This window comes from Desmodus rotundus, chromosome 3, assembly GCF_022682495.2.
Source record: "Desmodus rotundus isolate HL8 chromosome 3, HLdesRot8A.1, whole genome shotgun sequence".
Taxonomy (NCBI): Eukaryota; Metazoa; Chordata; class Mammalia; order Chiroptera; family Phyllostomidae; genus Desmodus; species Desmodus rotundus.
In genome coordinates this window covers 150,362,008-150,379,827 of record NC_071389.1, presented here as the reverse complement: position 1 = coordinate 150,379,827, position 17,820 = coordinate 150,362,008, and the positions used below count along the sequence as shown (strand labels likewise).

Sequence of the window (17,820 nt, the reverse complement as noted above, 5' to 3'; positions counted from 1 at the left end):
GACAGAAGTAGTAGAGTTAAATAGTCACTTCTTTGCTCCAGTTTTTTGGGAATCTCTAAAAATCTACAACAAACAAAGTCCAGACTAGTGAATCCTAGGCCCAATAAAAATCCCAGTCTCTGAAAGCTCCTGGCAAACTGGTTGCTTTAACCATTAGTTTACCAAAGAAACAACAGGATTGTCCACTTTCTGAGCTAACACAGGCAGCCATTGTCCTATGTGTTATATTCCAAAAGGTCAGATATATTGTGATTAAGTTCTAGTAGGCATGAGCAAAGAGGTGTCCTCCTAAAATAACAAAATCAGGGCCTTCATTTGTTTTTCATAAATGATAGATGTTAGCCTATCTCCCCTCTTATTTAAAAAACACAAAGTAACTATTTTCTGTTTAATTAATTTGTTGAGCTGTATTCAAGCAGCTAATTCTTTGCAATGAGACTCACCCTCCTGCTTGTTTTTCCTAAACTAGGTAGGAGTTCTGGGTCACAAGTGTGGCAGATGATAGTTTTGTTCTGTCATCACCCAAATGAAATCAAAAGGGTTTTGTATTTTCCAGTAGTAAGACTATTTTTAAATAAAGTGTTTGTGAGGTATTGATTGATACGCAAACATAAGTGACCAGAATTAGGGGCATAAAAGGTGTTTTCCTCCTCCTCCTCAATATATTTACCACCCTTTCCAGAAGAAATGGCCTAGTTATTCACTTAAGGTCACACAGCTAAGCAGAAATACTATTGTACTGGGGCTTATCTTGAACTGTTTTTAGAGTTTGGAACTAAATAAACAGATTTGCTTCATCAGGGAAGAATCCTGTTTTGTGTAAAACTCATGGAAGGAGGCATTCCACAAGAGTCTACTCTCCCTTATCTGTTACCCTGCTAGAGAAATCATTTTTGGAATTATTTGTCAGTATGATTCACTGAAGTGCCCATCTATACCAGATCACAAATCCCTCCCCAAGCCAGCCAGTTTTAAAACAAAACCAAACCAAACTTGAAAACAACCACACAAAAACAATCCAAACCATCTCTGGGGAGATTATGAAGTCTCCTTGTAAGGGTCACCAAGATGCTAGGATAGCCAGTTTTGAATGTTTCAAAATCTAACTTTTTAATAAAGATTTTTCATTTTTAGAGATTGGGGAAGGGAAGGAGAAAGAGAGGGAGAGAAATATCAATGTGTGGTTGCCTCTCGCACACCTCCTACTAGGGACCTGGCCTGCAACCCAGGCATGTGCGCTGACTGGGAATAGAACTGGCAACCTTTTGGTTCACAGCCCATGCTCACTCCACTGAGCTACACCAGCCAGGTCAAAATCTAACTTATTATACATATATCCCAGGGTAGTCAACAGGGCCCTCACACATTTAAGCTTTGAAGCTCACATTTCACACACAGGTTGGGAAGCCTATCTCTTTCCTACATGTACACATGGTTCCTCTCCTCCATACCAAAATTCACTTCTACATAATCCACACCTAGTTTAACAGCTAGTACAATGTCTAACTGGAATGTGGGAGAGAGAATGTAAATAAAAGAAACCTACCCTCGGTTGGAAATATTTAGGCAGCAAGCTATCCTAAAGATTCTAAACAAGAATGGGATATTTTGCTCTATAAATGCTATCAATCTCTCGGAGACTCTGGATATGCAGATGCACTGATCAAATCGGTCCCTTCCTACTAATGTTAAAAAGAATTGGTCCATGTGTGTCAGAAAACACAAATATAGTTACTTTTCCCAACCCAACTTTCTTGCCTGCTTTCGCTAGATTTTTAAAGATTACTTTAAAAATGTTTCATTAATATGGAATGGGATATGATTTATGATCTTGGGGCCACAGGTACTTAACCAAACTATCAAGCTACCTACATCAATGTATTATTTGATGTTAGTTTTTCTAAGTATGATGTTTCTTTCTTGCATCAGATGAGTGAAGACTCAAAAGGGGGGAGGGGAAAAAAGGCACTTGTCAGTTTGAAAGTCACAGACAGTTTAATTTTCTATAATTAGACTAGGAGAAAAATGAAGAACCCACTGGTAGCAGGAAGAAGCAAGAGTCTTCTGGGTTCAGGCATCTGAAAGGAAATGAGAAAAAAAGAATTTTTAGTTCCTTTTAAGACAAAGGCACCAACTACATATGACAATGGACCACACAACTACAACCCAACTGAAATCTCTTTGTTACTGGAAGAATCTGCTGTTGTTAATGGCAGAACATCGAGTACCTTCTGATCCTGAGCTCTTCAGTCCCACTAAGCACACAGAAACTTGTTAACTGAATTAAAAGCATTCTATGCAGAGATCAATGTACACTCCTTGTGTCAATAGTTTCATGACTGAGGAGAAAATCAGAGTTCACTATGCAGGCAATTGACTCCTGCAGACAATTCTGGATTAATTTCAATTATATTAATTTTTTTCTTTTCATTCATGCTACTACTTATTAATTTGACAATATTTTTTGAGCTGTTACAATATACATTAGGAGAACAAAAATTAGTATTTCCTGTTTTGGAGGCACTTATCTAGTAAAAAATGGAGTTGTTAGTAAAAATACAAATGGGATAAAGTGTACTGAGTACAAGGTGAACAAACCCTTTTCATGTATGTGCATTCAAAAAACTCTCCACCCATAATTAAGTTCGTTGAGGGAATAAGTCATGTCTTCTATTTCTTTTGTATCTTTCCAAAGAAGCTAGAGAATTCTACAACAAGTCATTCAAAAAAATGATACTTTATTTTTATTAAGAGGATAAGAAGGCCTGTGGCTGTTTAAGGATTCTTTTTTAAAAGAAGATTTTATTTATTATTTTTAGAGAGGGGGAGGGAGGGAGAAAGAGAGGGAAACATCGATGTGAGAGAGATACATCCCCAACTGGGGACCTGGTCCATAACCCAAGCATGGACTCTGACTGGGAATCGAACTGGTGAACTTTCGGTTTGCAGGCCAGCACTCAATTCTGAGCAACACCAGCCAGGGCTGTTTAAGGATTCTTACCTAACCTAGGATGATTTCTCCCCTTATTCCTCAGGGGTTACACAGAAATATAAATTTTCAGCATTTAAGGAAGTTAACAGCAAAGAGTTAAGTTTCAAAGGAGAGGAGTGTCTTTTCTTAAGTGACAGAGATAGAAATTTCTCCTAGGCTTTCACCTTAAGAGTATCCATGTTATAAGAGTGCCAAGCATTTTGTACAGTGTGTCAGAGAAGGATTCAAAGTTCACGATTTATTCAGATCTGTGTGTACTTTCCTGACACACCCCAGTGCTATTGTGTCTCTTTCCCTTCTGGGGCCAAAGGCAATTGTATGCCTTCCTGATGTATTTAACAATTTCAAGTCAGAAGCAATCAAGGAAAATGGCCAGTACCTGGAAGCAACTGATAGTTATTTTCCATGGCTAAGGGGTGTTTGCTTTTAGAATCTCTTTTCTACTTCTCACCAGAAGAAACATCAATTTTGGTACAAAATGAACCCTAACTCACAGAAGATCCATCTAATTCACTGTCCAGAGGAATGGAATGAACTGGAAGGCAACAGGGCAATTAGTCATTCATTCACTAAATATTCACTGAGGGCTTACTATCTGCAGGACAGTGGGGGACAGCTCTGGCCAGGCAGCTGAGCTGGTCAGAGTGTCGTCTGGATACGCCGATGTTGAGTCAGGGCACATACAACCAACCAATGAATGCGTAAATAAGTGGAACAACAATTTGATGTTTCTCTTTCGCTTTAAAATCAATAAATAAAATTTAAAAAGGATGGTGGGGAATATAATCTCATTTCTAGCCTTTATAATAATATTCCTTTTGTCAGGAGCAATCTGGCTGGCAGGATCAGTCAAGATGGCATTTGAAGTTTCAGACTGTCTCTGCTATGGGTACACAGGGTAACCTCAAAGAAAGGCTTCCTCTGTGAAGAGTAAAAGATTCTGCTCTCTCTCTATAGATTTTGTGAGGTTCTGTTAAATCAAATATTCAGATAAGATCAATAGTGCAAGACTCTTGAGACCCAAAACTTTTAAGTGCTCATTAAGAAGAGTATGAATTTTTTGATGTGTTAGATTGTACTGCATAGGGAAAAAATTGCAGAGCAGTGAAGCACAGCTGTTTGATTAATCTGAGTCCATTAAAGAGGCATGATAGACCTAGAATGCAACTTTAATAAAAAAAATAAAAAAGACAAGAAAAAGGAAAAGGCATTGTGTACTAATTCTAGGGAAAGCAACTTGGCATGTTAACTGAATTCTAATTTAACCAGTAAATGCCTATTCATTAGCATGTAAAGCCATAACAGAAGCTATATACTTAAAAAACATAGACACACACAAAGCTTTAATTTGGTACCATAATCTGAAAAAAAATTGGGCCCAAATTGTTTTATGTCCAGTTAAACATTGCTACCATCTGAAGAGATAGTGAAATAAAACAAACACTTACTTGATGAGTTACTCAGTTACTGTGCATTTCCATCTACAGAGTAGAAATATTTCAAAATAAATACACCATGTCAATTGAAATTCACTCTATCCTCTATTCTTACTAAACACAAATGACTTATTATGGGGTATACTGAATCGCAATATAAAAGTAGAAGAACTTAAAATTAGTGATTGGATTCTACTCAACAGCATAAGAAAAGAAAATAATCCTTTACCTATCAAGCCTTTTGGCATATAATTTGGTGATCTCATTTTTTTGGGCAAGTCTCCAAGGGGAAACTTTTTAAAAGGAAATCCTCTAGCCACTGAAAATTAACACAAACAGCAGCAAAGACCAAACCAAGGGAATCTGAATTTAGGGACAAATTTAGGAAAACAAAGTTTGTATTAAATGACAATATCCTGGGTGTTCATTATGTGGTAATTTCTTTACCAGGCTGGTATGATACAAATTTAGTATCTGTTTGCTCAGCATGGCCTCTGATGTCTAGGGAAGACAATTTAAACACTATTTTTATGTTGGTTCTTATGACTCATAACTTTCATGTTCTCTCTATACATTTCCTTTTAGACCCCTGACATCCAATTTTTAATCCCAATTCCCTATTGGTATTATCCCTTGAAAGTCAGGGATAACTTCCTCCTTGCCAAAATCAGTAGTCTTTTCATTGGCCCCCAAATTTACTCATGATATTTAACATCAGTAGTCACCTCATCTTGAAAATATTCCTTTGGTTTCTGTGACCTTGTATTTTCCTGTTCATAATTTCCCGTTACTAACCAGGGCCAGCACTAGGGTGAAGTGAGTGAGGTGCTTAGGGTACAAAATTTAAGGAGGTACTCCCTCTCAGGCTTATGGCAGGGGCAAGGTGTTCAGACTAAACATGTCTTTGAATATCAAGGCTAACTGTATTCATTAGCACAAAGAAAAGGACAAAAGCATTTTGTCTCATTTCACTTACTGTTTTTCCATGGCAGAACATACGGCAGAGACTTGGGAACGCGCATGCCTGAAGCTAGGTTACTCTTATGTTCCATAACTAGGTTGCTTGCAGGGCTGCAGAAAGAAAGACAAATTTGACCATGCCAGCATATCTGTATTCTTCAGGCAGGCACACACAAGACAATCAAAATGTGTTTTTTGTAATTTGGGGGAAAACAACAACCTACATTGTGAAATGTAAACACATTTCCATCAAAACATTCTTGCAGTTATAGTGATTACCATTTCTATGGAAAGCTCACTATTCTGTACAGGCATTAAGATGGCTCTAAGCATTTTCATTTTCCAGAAATTGAGATAAACAGCAATGCCATCTACTGTTCAGTTGTATGACAGGCTCATCAACTTACTCAATAAACATAAGAGATAAAATCAAATGCGAAGACTATCAAACCAAAGGCAACAAATCTCACAGAACTGAGGTAAAATTAAAATTGTACCAATGAAATTCACCTTTTTTCTGTTTTAGTACACACACAAAATAAGGTACACTTACAATTACTAACTGACCTCAGGAACTAAGAAATGAAAATTGTAAGTATTTTATTTAGAGGAAAAAATGAAGTCTAGCATTACATTCCTTCATTTTCTTTTTGTTTCTAAAAATTTTATTGTTGACACTATTACAGATATCCCCATTCCCTGCTCTCTTTTCCTGCCCCCAACCCCCAGCCCCCAACCCCCTTTCCCCTGTGGCCATAATCACATTGTTGTGTCCATGGGTTTTGCATATATGTTCTTGACTAATCCCTTCACCTTCTTTCATCCAGTACCCCCTTCTTTCATTTCTAATCCAGAAATATACTCAATTGGATTTTAAATATGATTTTCTAAGGTTTGAAGATCAAATAATAATGAGAAATCTTAGATTTAAAAATCATCTGCAAAATCAGTGGGAATTTTCTTCCCTACCCAATAGGTATCTTGGATTCCCCAATTTCAAATAAAAAACTTTTGTTAAAAAAGATTGTATTTATTTTCAGAGAGTGGGGTGGGAAGGAGGAGGAGAAACACTGATGTGTGAGAGAAACAATGGTTGGTGGACTCTTGCACACCCCTAACTGGGGACCTGGTGCACAACCCAGGCATACCCCCTGACTGGAACTGAACCAATGACCTTTTGGCTCAAAGGCTGGCGCCCAATCCACTGAGCTACACCAGCCAGGGTTCAAATAAAAAACTTCTAAGATTACTTTTTCCTTAGACAATAGTTACCAAGAGTAAAAATAATCCACGTGTATATAGCTGGAGAATTTTTGAAAGCATTAAAATAATATGAACCTAGCAAAAAACCCAACGAATGTCAGCACCACTATCCGCTTGGCTAGACTATAGGCTAGTATTGTTGTGTTCCCACAGTCATTAACATAAAGCATATGATGTTTTTATAAATCAAGGAAGAAATAAGAAAAAAAAATTCACCAAAACAATATCTAAACTAAGTCACTATCAAGTAATATCATCAAGGAAAGAGGTCAATTCATGCTTTGGTGGTTTTTTCTTTTTCTTTTTTAACAAAGCACTCTGATTTTGGGAGGCAGTGCTGGAACTGAGACCATTTCATTTACCTGTTCTTGCCACAGTAGTTGGCTGTGCCCCAAACAAATGGGGTGCTGGTCTGTTCCCACAAATCTGCCAAAGGAGGCAAAACATAGTTTGTGTTATAAGACACCAGTAATATGCAAGTTGAATTTGTAAGATGGAAATAACACATCTAAGTTTAGAGAAGGAAGTAAAAATTGATCAAGTACCCTGCCTAAGTGACACAGTAGCAGGAATTTAATTGAAGGATATAAACACAAATGACATAAATAATAATAAACGTGCCTAGTAACAGCCAAACACAGATGGTATAACACAATTTATGGAAAAAAGCAGATGTAAAAGAAGTGCTTTTTCCAATCAAGAGGCATAGGCTGTTCGACGTGTCTGCACAGCAATACAAATGTGCTTGTTTTGGGGCCCAATAAATATAAAAAAGCATTCCAGACAACATGGTATGTTTATAAAAAGGAAAATCTTCCTTCTCTCCAAAGCAAATGCTTTGAGATTTAGATATTGTAAAGAAAAAGATACAGAAGCACTTACCTTTATCCCAATCTTCATCACAAGGAGGGCACTGCCAGGTGCTCTCAGCCAGAGTCTCTTGTCCAAGGTTTCTGGTTTGGTTGACTGCAACACAATAGATATTCCGACATAAGAACAGGACATTGCTAAGTTGTGTTTAAAGGGGTCAGTGCTAAAGAGGTTGCAGGGTTGCCTAATGGGTCTTGTTCCTGAATGGTATGGAAGATAAACAGAGCGGTCTTACACCCTTGCTGACACATACGAAAGAGAAGCAGAAACAAAGATGTTTACCATACTTATGGCATAAAAGGATTTTTACAGTTAGATGAATTACTAGTAAAATGAATCAGATTGTTTAGAAAGCATTCTGAAAAACAACCTGACAAACTTTTCCTGCTGAAAGCATTGTTCTTAAATGGTGAAAGGCAAAAATCAAGGTGACAATGTGGCCTAATACAAATTTAAATGTATTAAATTTACCTCTAGCACCGAAACATTTTAACTAGTCCGTCTTACCAACATCTTGCTCTATACAACTTTTGTCATCACAGCTTGAGATGTGATGACTGATTTCAGTCCGAGGAACCTGATGGCGAGCATTGAAGGGACAAGTAGCCAATTTGTTTGCGACATCAGGATGATTCTGTGGAATAAAAATTAAGGGTTCTGTCAATTTTGTGGACCTCTTAAAAGTCCAAGGGGAGTGGCTCAACTTTATCTATAAATGGCTTCCCTAAAATCTCTCAATAAATTTGTGGCTTAGTTACAATAGGTAAACTCATAGTAGAAAATTAAGAAGAAATTATTTATCACTCATACAGACCATATAAGTACCTCAAAATCTTCAAAATGTTAGCCTCTTTGTTATGACTGTAGAGACTAACAACCCGGATATTGGGGTTAAAGTGGCTGATATGGAGGTAAACAGCAAATTTAGAGTTGAGTATTTGAACCACATCTTCCTCTGTTCTTCAGGGTCACGAGATTCAGGTGGCACAGCATGTAATGGTAGAGCTCTCGGATGGCTTTGAAAGCTGATATTCAGGATGAACAGTAACACTACGTCTGTACTGCAGCAGTGCCCCTGTTATTGCAGTACAATAGAGCTGGAAAATAACTGTTAGAAGGGAGCTGCAGAAGCAGCAAACCAATGATTTTTCAGATTAACACGGGAATGCTTATTTAAAGTAATGATGCCTGAAATGAAGCTCTGAACAATTTGACCTTTACTTCAGTTATTTCACTAAGGAAAAGCCCAAATGATAGAGTCTACTCTGCTGACCAAGTTCCTTACTTTAAAACAAAACCAAGTGTTTAATGTCACTCAAATCTTATGGTAAATATACCAGAAATTAAGAAATTTATTTACTAGGAGAAGCAAAAGATATATCACAAATAATACTCAAAAAGGTTAAAGATAATGTGAAATGGGAAGAAGACTGGAAAAAAAATAGAGGATGGAGAAAATTGTGAGGGCTTTTATCTCCATGATTTCATAAGGGATATCAGGCATTCCAATGCAAAGGTTTTGTGGCCACAGTTGAAGAGCATTAGAAGAGGGGAGTTATGACAATGTCTTCACATTGCTTGGCTCCCTTTCCCAACCTTTATCCTGGACATGTTTGAGGGCCTAGGGAAGGAAGGTGTGGTGGTATCTTCTGATCCATATTGTTCAGGTTCACCCTAAAGGGATCTTTGCTCAAAAGATTAAAAAGAGGTGGAGAAATAATACCAAATGGCATTATAATCATATCTCCAGGACTGCAAGAGAAACACCCTTTAAAGGATATTAATGTATACATAAATTGTACGCAGTTTGGATTAAATACCAAAATTGTTTTCCATGCATAAATCCTGGCACAACTTTGGCCTCTGTATCTGACACCTGCACTCTAATAATCTTTGCAAAGTGCCTCAGTTAATATACCAGCATTAAAGCAGTTTACGTCAGCTAAGTCTCCAAAAGAATGACCAGAAAAGAAACACTTGAGTTGTTTTTTTTCCTCCCTCAAAGATGCTTAATGTTGAAATTTGGAAAAACAGTTATTTTTAGGAATAATATTTTCTTGGGCTAACCTCTAACTATTCAACTTCTCTAAAATTTATAACCCAAAATATCAGAAAACAATGTATTATAGATTCAATCCTTATCAGGGCAATGAACATGTCAAATTCACAAGGCAAGAGGGATTTTCTCACTGCTAGCAAAAATTAGTGTTTCCTCTGTTTCACAAAGGATGAAAAGACTCCACAGGAGCTGTTTATAAATGGGTGCTTGACCCTAGCTGGGGGGTGGGGGCGGAAGTCAAAACAGGAAATAGCTTATGTACCCAAGAAGTAAACAACCTTCTTTCTAGAAATGTTAGTATTTAATACAAAGGTAGATTCCCAAAACAATTCTGGCATTCAATTGAAACATTTATGCTAAAATTACTTGATATTTACACAATACAGCTTTTTAAAGAACTCAAGAAGGCATTACAGGGAAAATTATGAAAATAATGCCCTACCTTTTTGCACTTGATAAGATGATAAGGAAACCTGCAGGCCCTGATCTGGTGGTTTTTGTCATAGGGACATTGTAATAGCTTTTCAGGATCCAGGGAATCGACTGAAAGAAAGAGAAACAGGGTAAGTAAAAAGCTTTATAGGTCTTTGGAAAACTACAGCATTCCAGGCACTTTGTATTTTCTAACAGAATCTGTTAACAATAGGGTAAGACAGTCTGACAACAATTTGGGATTTAAAAAAAAAGGGTGACTAAACATTTAAAAATGAAAATGTAACCCTGAGAAGATAAAATTGGGTTAATCACCAAATCTTAATTAAGTTCGGCAAAGCCAGCAATCATGGGATGAGGTCTTAGTTCATATTTGGTTTAACTTGAATATTGCTTTTTTCACTGTTGGTTACCCTTACTATAAAACAAAAAGTTAAGTGAAGTGACATTCTCTTTTCCTTTTCTAATAAGTGCTAAATCAGGGTCATTTCTATTCTAGTTAGCCCAACCAGAGCTTCCCAACCAGTATGCTGAAGGTTGGAATAGATGGTGTGCCAATTTATAGATGCAGGGGCCCACTGCACATGCACCCCCATCCCCTGCCAGTCCTAGGGCAAGTTAAGGGTAGTTAATCCTCTTCACCTGCATCCCTGGCTATTTGCTAATATGTTGTGACATGAAAAAAGTTGGTAAGCACTGCTTTGTATCAGTGATACGGCCTATGGAAGACTGAGAAATATTCATTGATAGATGACTTTGTCATCTGTCTGCTTTAACTTATTACAAGTATTTCCTGATCTTAGTTACGCTATCTCTCAAATGAAACCAATACCTTAATCAGATAGGTGGGGCTTTAAAAAAAAGATTTTATTTATTCATCTTTGAGAGAGGAGAAGGGAGGGAGAAAGAGAGCGCAAGAAACATCGATGTGAGAGAGAAACATCGATTGGTTGCCTCTCACATGCTCCCCTTGCAAGGATGGAACTGCAACCCAGGCATGTGCCCTGAGTGGAAATCGAACTTGCAACCTTTTGCTTTGGGGACAATGCCCAGCCAATTGAGCCACACTGGTCAAAGCAATAGATGGTTTTACTTTTCGTATTTTGACATAAATGAGGGGAAAAAAACCCAGAATTTTTAAATTTAGTGATCAAATTTGCATATTAAAAATTAGAATAATCTGCAAACCTAGAACCTCCTGAGGTTAAGACAACTGCAGATATATGAAGCTGCTGTGTGAAAGCTCCTAACCTGTATCAGGCTATTTAAAACTACCCTTAGAAGGGTATACTTTCAGGGATTATTTCCATAGTTTGGAACTGGAAATTTCTCTGAACATGTCTCTTAGAGAAGTTTCTCTGAATGTGTAAAACTACCCTTAGGCTTTACAAGATGCCCAGGCTGGGCCCCAAATTTTAACAAGCCTGGTCAAGGAAGGGAAATTAAATGGTTAAACACATTCTCAGTATATTATGTGGACAAGAAGCAACCTAATAAAATGCTTTTGCCCCCAATGAAGGCAATGATAAAAGTGAAATAAGATAAACAATTCACATTTGATCGGAAGCTTATAAACCAGGAGGCTGCTATGAAAATCAGAGGCCAGTGGGGGAATTGAAACAGTTTCACTGGAAAAGTGGTAAACATGGAATAAATTGCTAACCATGATCGTGATGCAAATGAGCCTGAAAGGTGACCTGAAGGACAGAATGAATAAGAAGGAAAACATCTTAGAGGACAGGCAGGCTTATTATGCCAACCAGGCACATCCTGACCAGCAGTCTTTTCCCATTTCTGAAGCTTCAGGACACCCAGATAGAGTTTAGAGAAGAAATTCTTATTATTTCCTTTCATTTAATCCATTCCATCATTAGCAAATGTTAGGCCATGTCAGCTGCTGCCAGAATGGACATACCTTATGATTCATACACACTGTACCACGTGGACATACATCAGAGATAATGATAATAGTTTCCCACCATAATGCTGTACAGTTTGATCTCTAATAATTTAGGTCAGCTCTAACCTTTTTTTTTAGATTAAAAAAATTTAAATTGTAATAAAATATGTAAACATAAAATTTGCCAGCTTAACCGTTTTTAAGTGTGCAGTTCAGTAGTGCTAGGTATATTCATATTGTCATGCAACCAGTCTCCAGAATTTTTTCATCTTGCAAAACTGAAACTGTATATCCATTAAACAACTCCCCATTCCCTCCTTGATCCAACCATGGCAACCACTGTTTTGTTTCTGAGTTTGACTAGTCTAGATACTTCATCACACAGTGAACTCATACAGTGTTTGTTTTCTTGTGACTGACTTATTTCCCTTAGCACAATGTCCTCAAGTTTTCTTCATACTGTAGCATGTGAGGGATTTCCTGTACCTACTTTTGCTCTTTGCTTTTTCAAAAAATGTCTTGGCATTCCTTCTATGTCAGTACATATAAGGAATATTTCATTGCTGCAAGTGGATGTACCATAGATTCTTAATCATTTCCCTTACTGATGAACATTTAGGCTGTTTCCAATTTTTTACTATTATAAACAATGCTGTGACTAACCATCTAGTATATACTGTGCATTGTATGAGTATTTGCTTTTAGCAAATACTAAGAGTGCTACATTGAAGTATATGTGCATTTAAGGTTATAATAAATACTATCAAACTGCTCGGCAATAATATCTTGCTCTAGGAATATAACTTACTTTGGAAAACAAAATAGGCCCTGAGGATAAGCTTCCTCCCAAAGAATAGATATGGATGTTCCTCACACTTGGGTGGGGCTGAGAACCCATGGTGAGAAATGGAGGAAACCTGCTGAAAATAAGGAACTAGACCTGACAAAAATATCATTATCTAAGAGGTATACAGCCCAAAGACAGAAGCTGGAGATCTTAAGGAATCTATCAGACCAAGGTTAGAGTTTTAGGCCAACTTGGAAAAAGGTTAAGTATGTTCTAAAGCAGTGCTTATCAAACTTTAACATGATCCCCAGGTGTTTAACCTCTTGGGGACTGTGTTAAAATGCAGATTCTGATTCAGTAGATCTGGTATGGGGCCTGAGGTTATGCATTTCTCACACATTCCCTGGTGACGTTTTTTTAAAAAAAATTATGGCTGAAAAAAGTCACTAAGAATGAGAGACATAAAGGGGATCTGAGATGTTCCTTTCTAATTTAATAGAGAGTAGAAGCTTCTGAGGATAAATAAATAAATCTATCTCACATAGGAATTTCAGATTTTAATAAAGATATTTTAAGAAAAATTAAGAGGGGGGGAGGGAGCTCTAGGGAAGATCAAGGAGAATCAGCCTTCTAGATCAATGATTCTCAAAGTGTGGTCCTCAAATCAGCAGCATCACCTTAGATCATGTTAGAAATGCAAGTTCTTGGGTACCAGACCTTTTCAATCAGAAATTCTGGGGATGGGGTCCAGCAACCTGGGTTTTAATCATCTCCCCCAACTGCCACTGCCCCCAGGTGATTTTGCTGCGTGCTAAAGTTTGAGAACTTTGTTGTACGTATTTAATAAAGACTATTTCCATGTGGTTTCCATATGTTGGTGTTAAAGATTCTATGAGACATTTCCTTGAAGGCAGAATGCTCCTAAGGGACTAAAATATCCCTTAGCTAGAACTTAGTAATTATAAAGAGATCTTGAACAAGCCTGCAAAGTAGGAAACAAAGTAGGCCCTGTTGACAAGTTTCCCCTACTCATCAGTTCAGATGTTCTTCAAACTTGGTTAGGGCCTAGAGACCAGAGTGCCTTGTGGTGTCAAGTAGTGCATGCCATATGTACAACGTGGAAGACTCTGGTTCTCACTACGTCGTTAACTAACCATGTAACTCTAGGCAAATCAATTAATTGAGGTTTTGTTTTCTCAGTGTAAAATATGAATGTTAAATAAAGTCATTTTTCAGGTCTCTTTTGGTTCTACACTTGTGTGATTCTAGTGCTGGCTCCTTTTTGATTTCTTAGGCCATCTAAGATTCCTGCATCACTTGAGAAGTAAGAATCCTCCCTAGGATTTCTTTAATCCTAAAAATTCAATCTATATCAACAATATTATGTATGCCATATTATCCCTCAAAATAGAAAGAAAACAGGTTACTATATCTTTGTCATTAACAGGAGAAGAAGTACTGAGGAATTAAAATGCTTCATTTAATAAAAACCTATTTTGACACAGGTGTCCCAACTGCAGCCTTTTCAAAGCTTGATGATTTCTCATTCCTTTTTAGCTATTTAAATTTCAAGTATCTTATTTCAAATTTGGGTACTGTTTTTTTCGGACTATAAGACGCACGGGATCATAAGACGTACCTAGGTTTTAGAGGAGGAAAATAGGAAAAAAAAAAAAAAACCCCGCTCCACCGCCGCCCTGACGCCCCCAGTGAGCTCCATAAGCTACATTCGGACTATAAGACCCACCCTCCCTTTCCTCCCACATTTGGGGGAGGGGGCGGTGCGTCTTATAGTCTGAAAAATACGGTACTTCTATTACTATCACACAGATTACTTCTCTGTATTACTAGAGTAATATAGAAGTACTACTCTTCTCCTCAGCATTTCTCCTGAGCATTTTAGGAGAAATGTGAATCTTTGCTACACATTAGTCCTGTCAGACATAAAACTGTATGTAAGTTAACTTATATTCTAAAAGTAACAAGAAGTACATACTGTAAGTTTCTTCCATGTTGGTAATAAAGGAGCTGAATCCAAGTGCTGTGGGGGAAAAAAACAGTGGTTCAAGGAATCAGAAATGAAATGTACGTAAAGGTGGCCCTAAGAGGTAGAGTCAAACTGGAATTGAAGCTACCCAAGTTCAATATAAGAAACCCTTAGTAAAGAGGACATGGACAACAGTGTGGTGATTGTAGGGAGGGGAAGGGGATATGAGAGGGATAAAGGTAATAAGAAAAAATACAATACAAATAAATTGGAAAAGAAGAAACCCTTAGTGACCTCCTCCCTCACGTATTTTTCCCCTTTAAAGCATTTCAAAATTACTGCTTAATTCATACTCTTAGAATAAATTCAAAGGCTCCTAAATAGTTAAGAAAAACCACATATAACTACTAATTTAAACTGTATTGAGGTGATGTCAGTTTACTTTTAGTGCCATTACAATGGCCAGTCACTGTTTGCTATCTATTAGGGTTTGATGCTACTTAACATTAGAGAGGGCAAATGAAGAAAAGAAACTTCAGGATAAACATAGAAATAGGGCATAATTTTAAAGCTCTCTTCTCAAGTTATACAGGATGGAAAGGCTGCCAGTCTTGCTCCCCTCTGGCACCCGGGAATGCTGGAAGCCTATGTGAGACAATCCATCCAATATGCCCAGAGACATTCTAGCCATGGTTCTTCCAATGATCCTTCACCTCCCCTCTGCTCTGCCCTCAGTCTCCTATACTAAAATGGATAGACTTGGTTATTTAATCTCTCCAGTTAACAGATCTTCCCTCTAGGCATCCAGGTAAAACTTCTGAACATTAGGACTTAAGAACTGCCCATTTTATGGATAACAAAATCATAAAAGAACAGTTCTGTAACAAAAATGTGGAAGATTAAAAGATAAGAAATGGTTTTGTAGTTTGAATTTTCTTCTATCGGAGATTCCCCTTACTGGGTACTATGATTAAGGAAACTTATCATTATAGGAAAACCACCAAATTTATATAAAACCATCCCCATAAGAAACTTCTAAAAATTGACTAGATTTACAGTTATTGTCTCTCTCTAGAGCAAGCTCTCATACAATTCCACACCCCTTCCCCCCATTCTATGACATAAGCAGCCTTGGAATCCATGATAGGAAATACAAGTGACCAGCTGGAACCCTAGTTTAGTAATTTGCTGCAGAACCCATGTGTTAATTACAATCATTATTGAAACTGTCATATATATTTTTTTAATATCTGGACTAAGAAATCTGACCTTCCTTTCGACTTGTTTTTATTTATACATAGTCACTTTATATTTTTTCAATACAAATAAAAGAGGTTTGGAAGAATCCAATATAATATCCCTCGATTTTAAGGCATTTAAAGGAATGATCAGCACTAAGATTCAGCAACTTGTAGGATGCCATCCTATCCACAAAAAGACTAAGTGGAGTTAATAAAGGGCACTGGAAACCATAGCCTCATCAGTCAGTGTTGTCCCTTTAAGTATTTTCCACATCAAACTCTTAAAGGTGATCTTTATCTTTTTCCTAGTACTGGAAGCAGTGAAATGGACAAATTACACAAACCAGTTTACTTTGGGAGCTGAATGTAGTCTGAAGCAACTGGTTAAACTCAACAGAGTTGAGGGCTCAGTAAAATAGTTTTTCTTTCTTTAAAAAGAACATTCAGAGTAGATTTAAGCTATGGAACTAAAAAGGAGAAGAGGGGGAAGGTGATTAACTTGTAGGCAAAGGGGCTGGGAAGGCCCTCCAGGGACGAAGCTGCGGAACCGTCAGCAGCCGGAACAGCCGCGGTGAGAACCCACCCGGCAGAAGGCTATGGGCTTGAAAGGGAGAATAATAGTTGGTGAAAGTACCCCAGCACCCTAAAGTTGAGTTGTTTCGATGCGGCAAGCCAGGACCACGAGGTCTTTCCCACCTGAGTCAAAACACGATCTCCGCACAGTCGCCTCCACCCTACAGCCGCGCCCTAGCAACGCCCACTTCCGGCTCCTGACTCCTGACGTGAGGGGTGGGAGGGGCCCCGAGCCCCCACTTCCTGTGATGGAGGTTGGGCTCTGGCGTAGGCTGGAGGTGAGGGCTTGGGCCTCCAGGGCCCTCGCACCTCTGGCCCTTTGGATTCTTCAGGCCACTCCCCTCCCTCCAGCCCATTCTTTTTTAGCCCATCCTCCTCTGGCCCCAAGAATGATGGAGGCCTTGCGTGGGCGGAACTCACTCAGCCTTCCTTGTGCTTTGTGGCGGCCATTTTAGAAAAGAGAAAGAGGGGCGTAGAAATGGGCACTCCAGGAGGGAATGGAGCAGGTTAGAAGTGGGCTGCTGGTTGGAAAGAAACCTTGTTTGTGGAAATTGTCCAGATTATAAGATAATTGAGCTTTCAGAGAAAAGTTGTAAAGGAGATAGGCAGATCGGCCAAACCAAGCAAAACAACAACAATCACCAAGGACAGAATTCTAGTGTAAGTAGTAGTTGTTATCCCTAAGGTGCTTAGGCAGACAGGCCCCACGGGGATGGAAGGTTAACTGGAAATAGAAGAAATGCCAAAGAAGTGGTCGAGACTATAAATTCATGTTAGAAAGAAATCAGTGGGGCCCAAGGTGACCAGGGAAGGCTTTAGGGAGAAAAGGGACTTGTGACCTTTGAAGATTAGACAGAAAAAAAAATTGGATGGTGTTGACACTATTGATCTGGTGATGTTATTTTTCAAAGCCAAGAAGTAGAAATGTGATATGACGAAAATTTTTGTACTGTCCGAGGTATAGGTGATCACTCAGTCTTTGAGATCAGTCAGGGTGCTGAAATACTGGAGTTTGGAACTTTTCCTTGGTTTATAGAACCTAAATGTGACTTTGGAGAGTCTGTCCTGAAAGCAGGAACTGGATGGGGCTTTAGAGAAAAGGATCATGGGGGGCGGATAGGAGACATTTAATTTTTACATTAATTTGTAAACAATTTTTTAATCAGCCCTTGGATGGAAGAGAGTGTGCTCCACAGCCTTCGATTCATATTAAGATCCTAAAAAGAAATGTGTTGATGGAAGCTGGGCTTAAGCCATTCTTGTCAGACTGATGGTTCTTGCTTGTGCATTAGAATCAACTGGGGAGCTTTAAAGACACTA

At 38.2% G+C, this 17,820-nt stretch overlaps 1 protein-coding gene across 1 annotated transcript; it reads right to left on the bottom strand.

Moving 5' to 3' along the window:
* Positions 1-1,872: 1,872 nt before the first annotated feature.
* GTSF1 (gametocyte specific factor 1) lies at positions 1,873-16,684 on the bottom strand. Its single transcript, XM_024575764.3, has 9 exons — positions 16,624-16,684; positions 14,696-14,740; positions 10,023-10,123; positions 8,029-8,155; positions 7,534-7,617; positions 7,014-7,077; positions 5,405-5,499; positions 4,441-4,473; positions 1,873-2,078 (listed from the first exon to the last, which is right to left on the bottom strand). Exons 2-8 carry the CDS (start codon positions 14,709-14,711, stop codon positions 4,457-4,459), a joined length of 504 nt encoding a protein of 167 aa, XP_024431532.2. The 5' UTR covers positions 14,712-14,740; positions 16,624-16,684; the 3' UTR covers positions 1,873-2,078; positions 4,441-4,456.
* Positions 16,685-17,820: the final 1,136 nt, after the last annotated feature.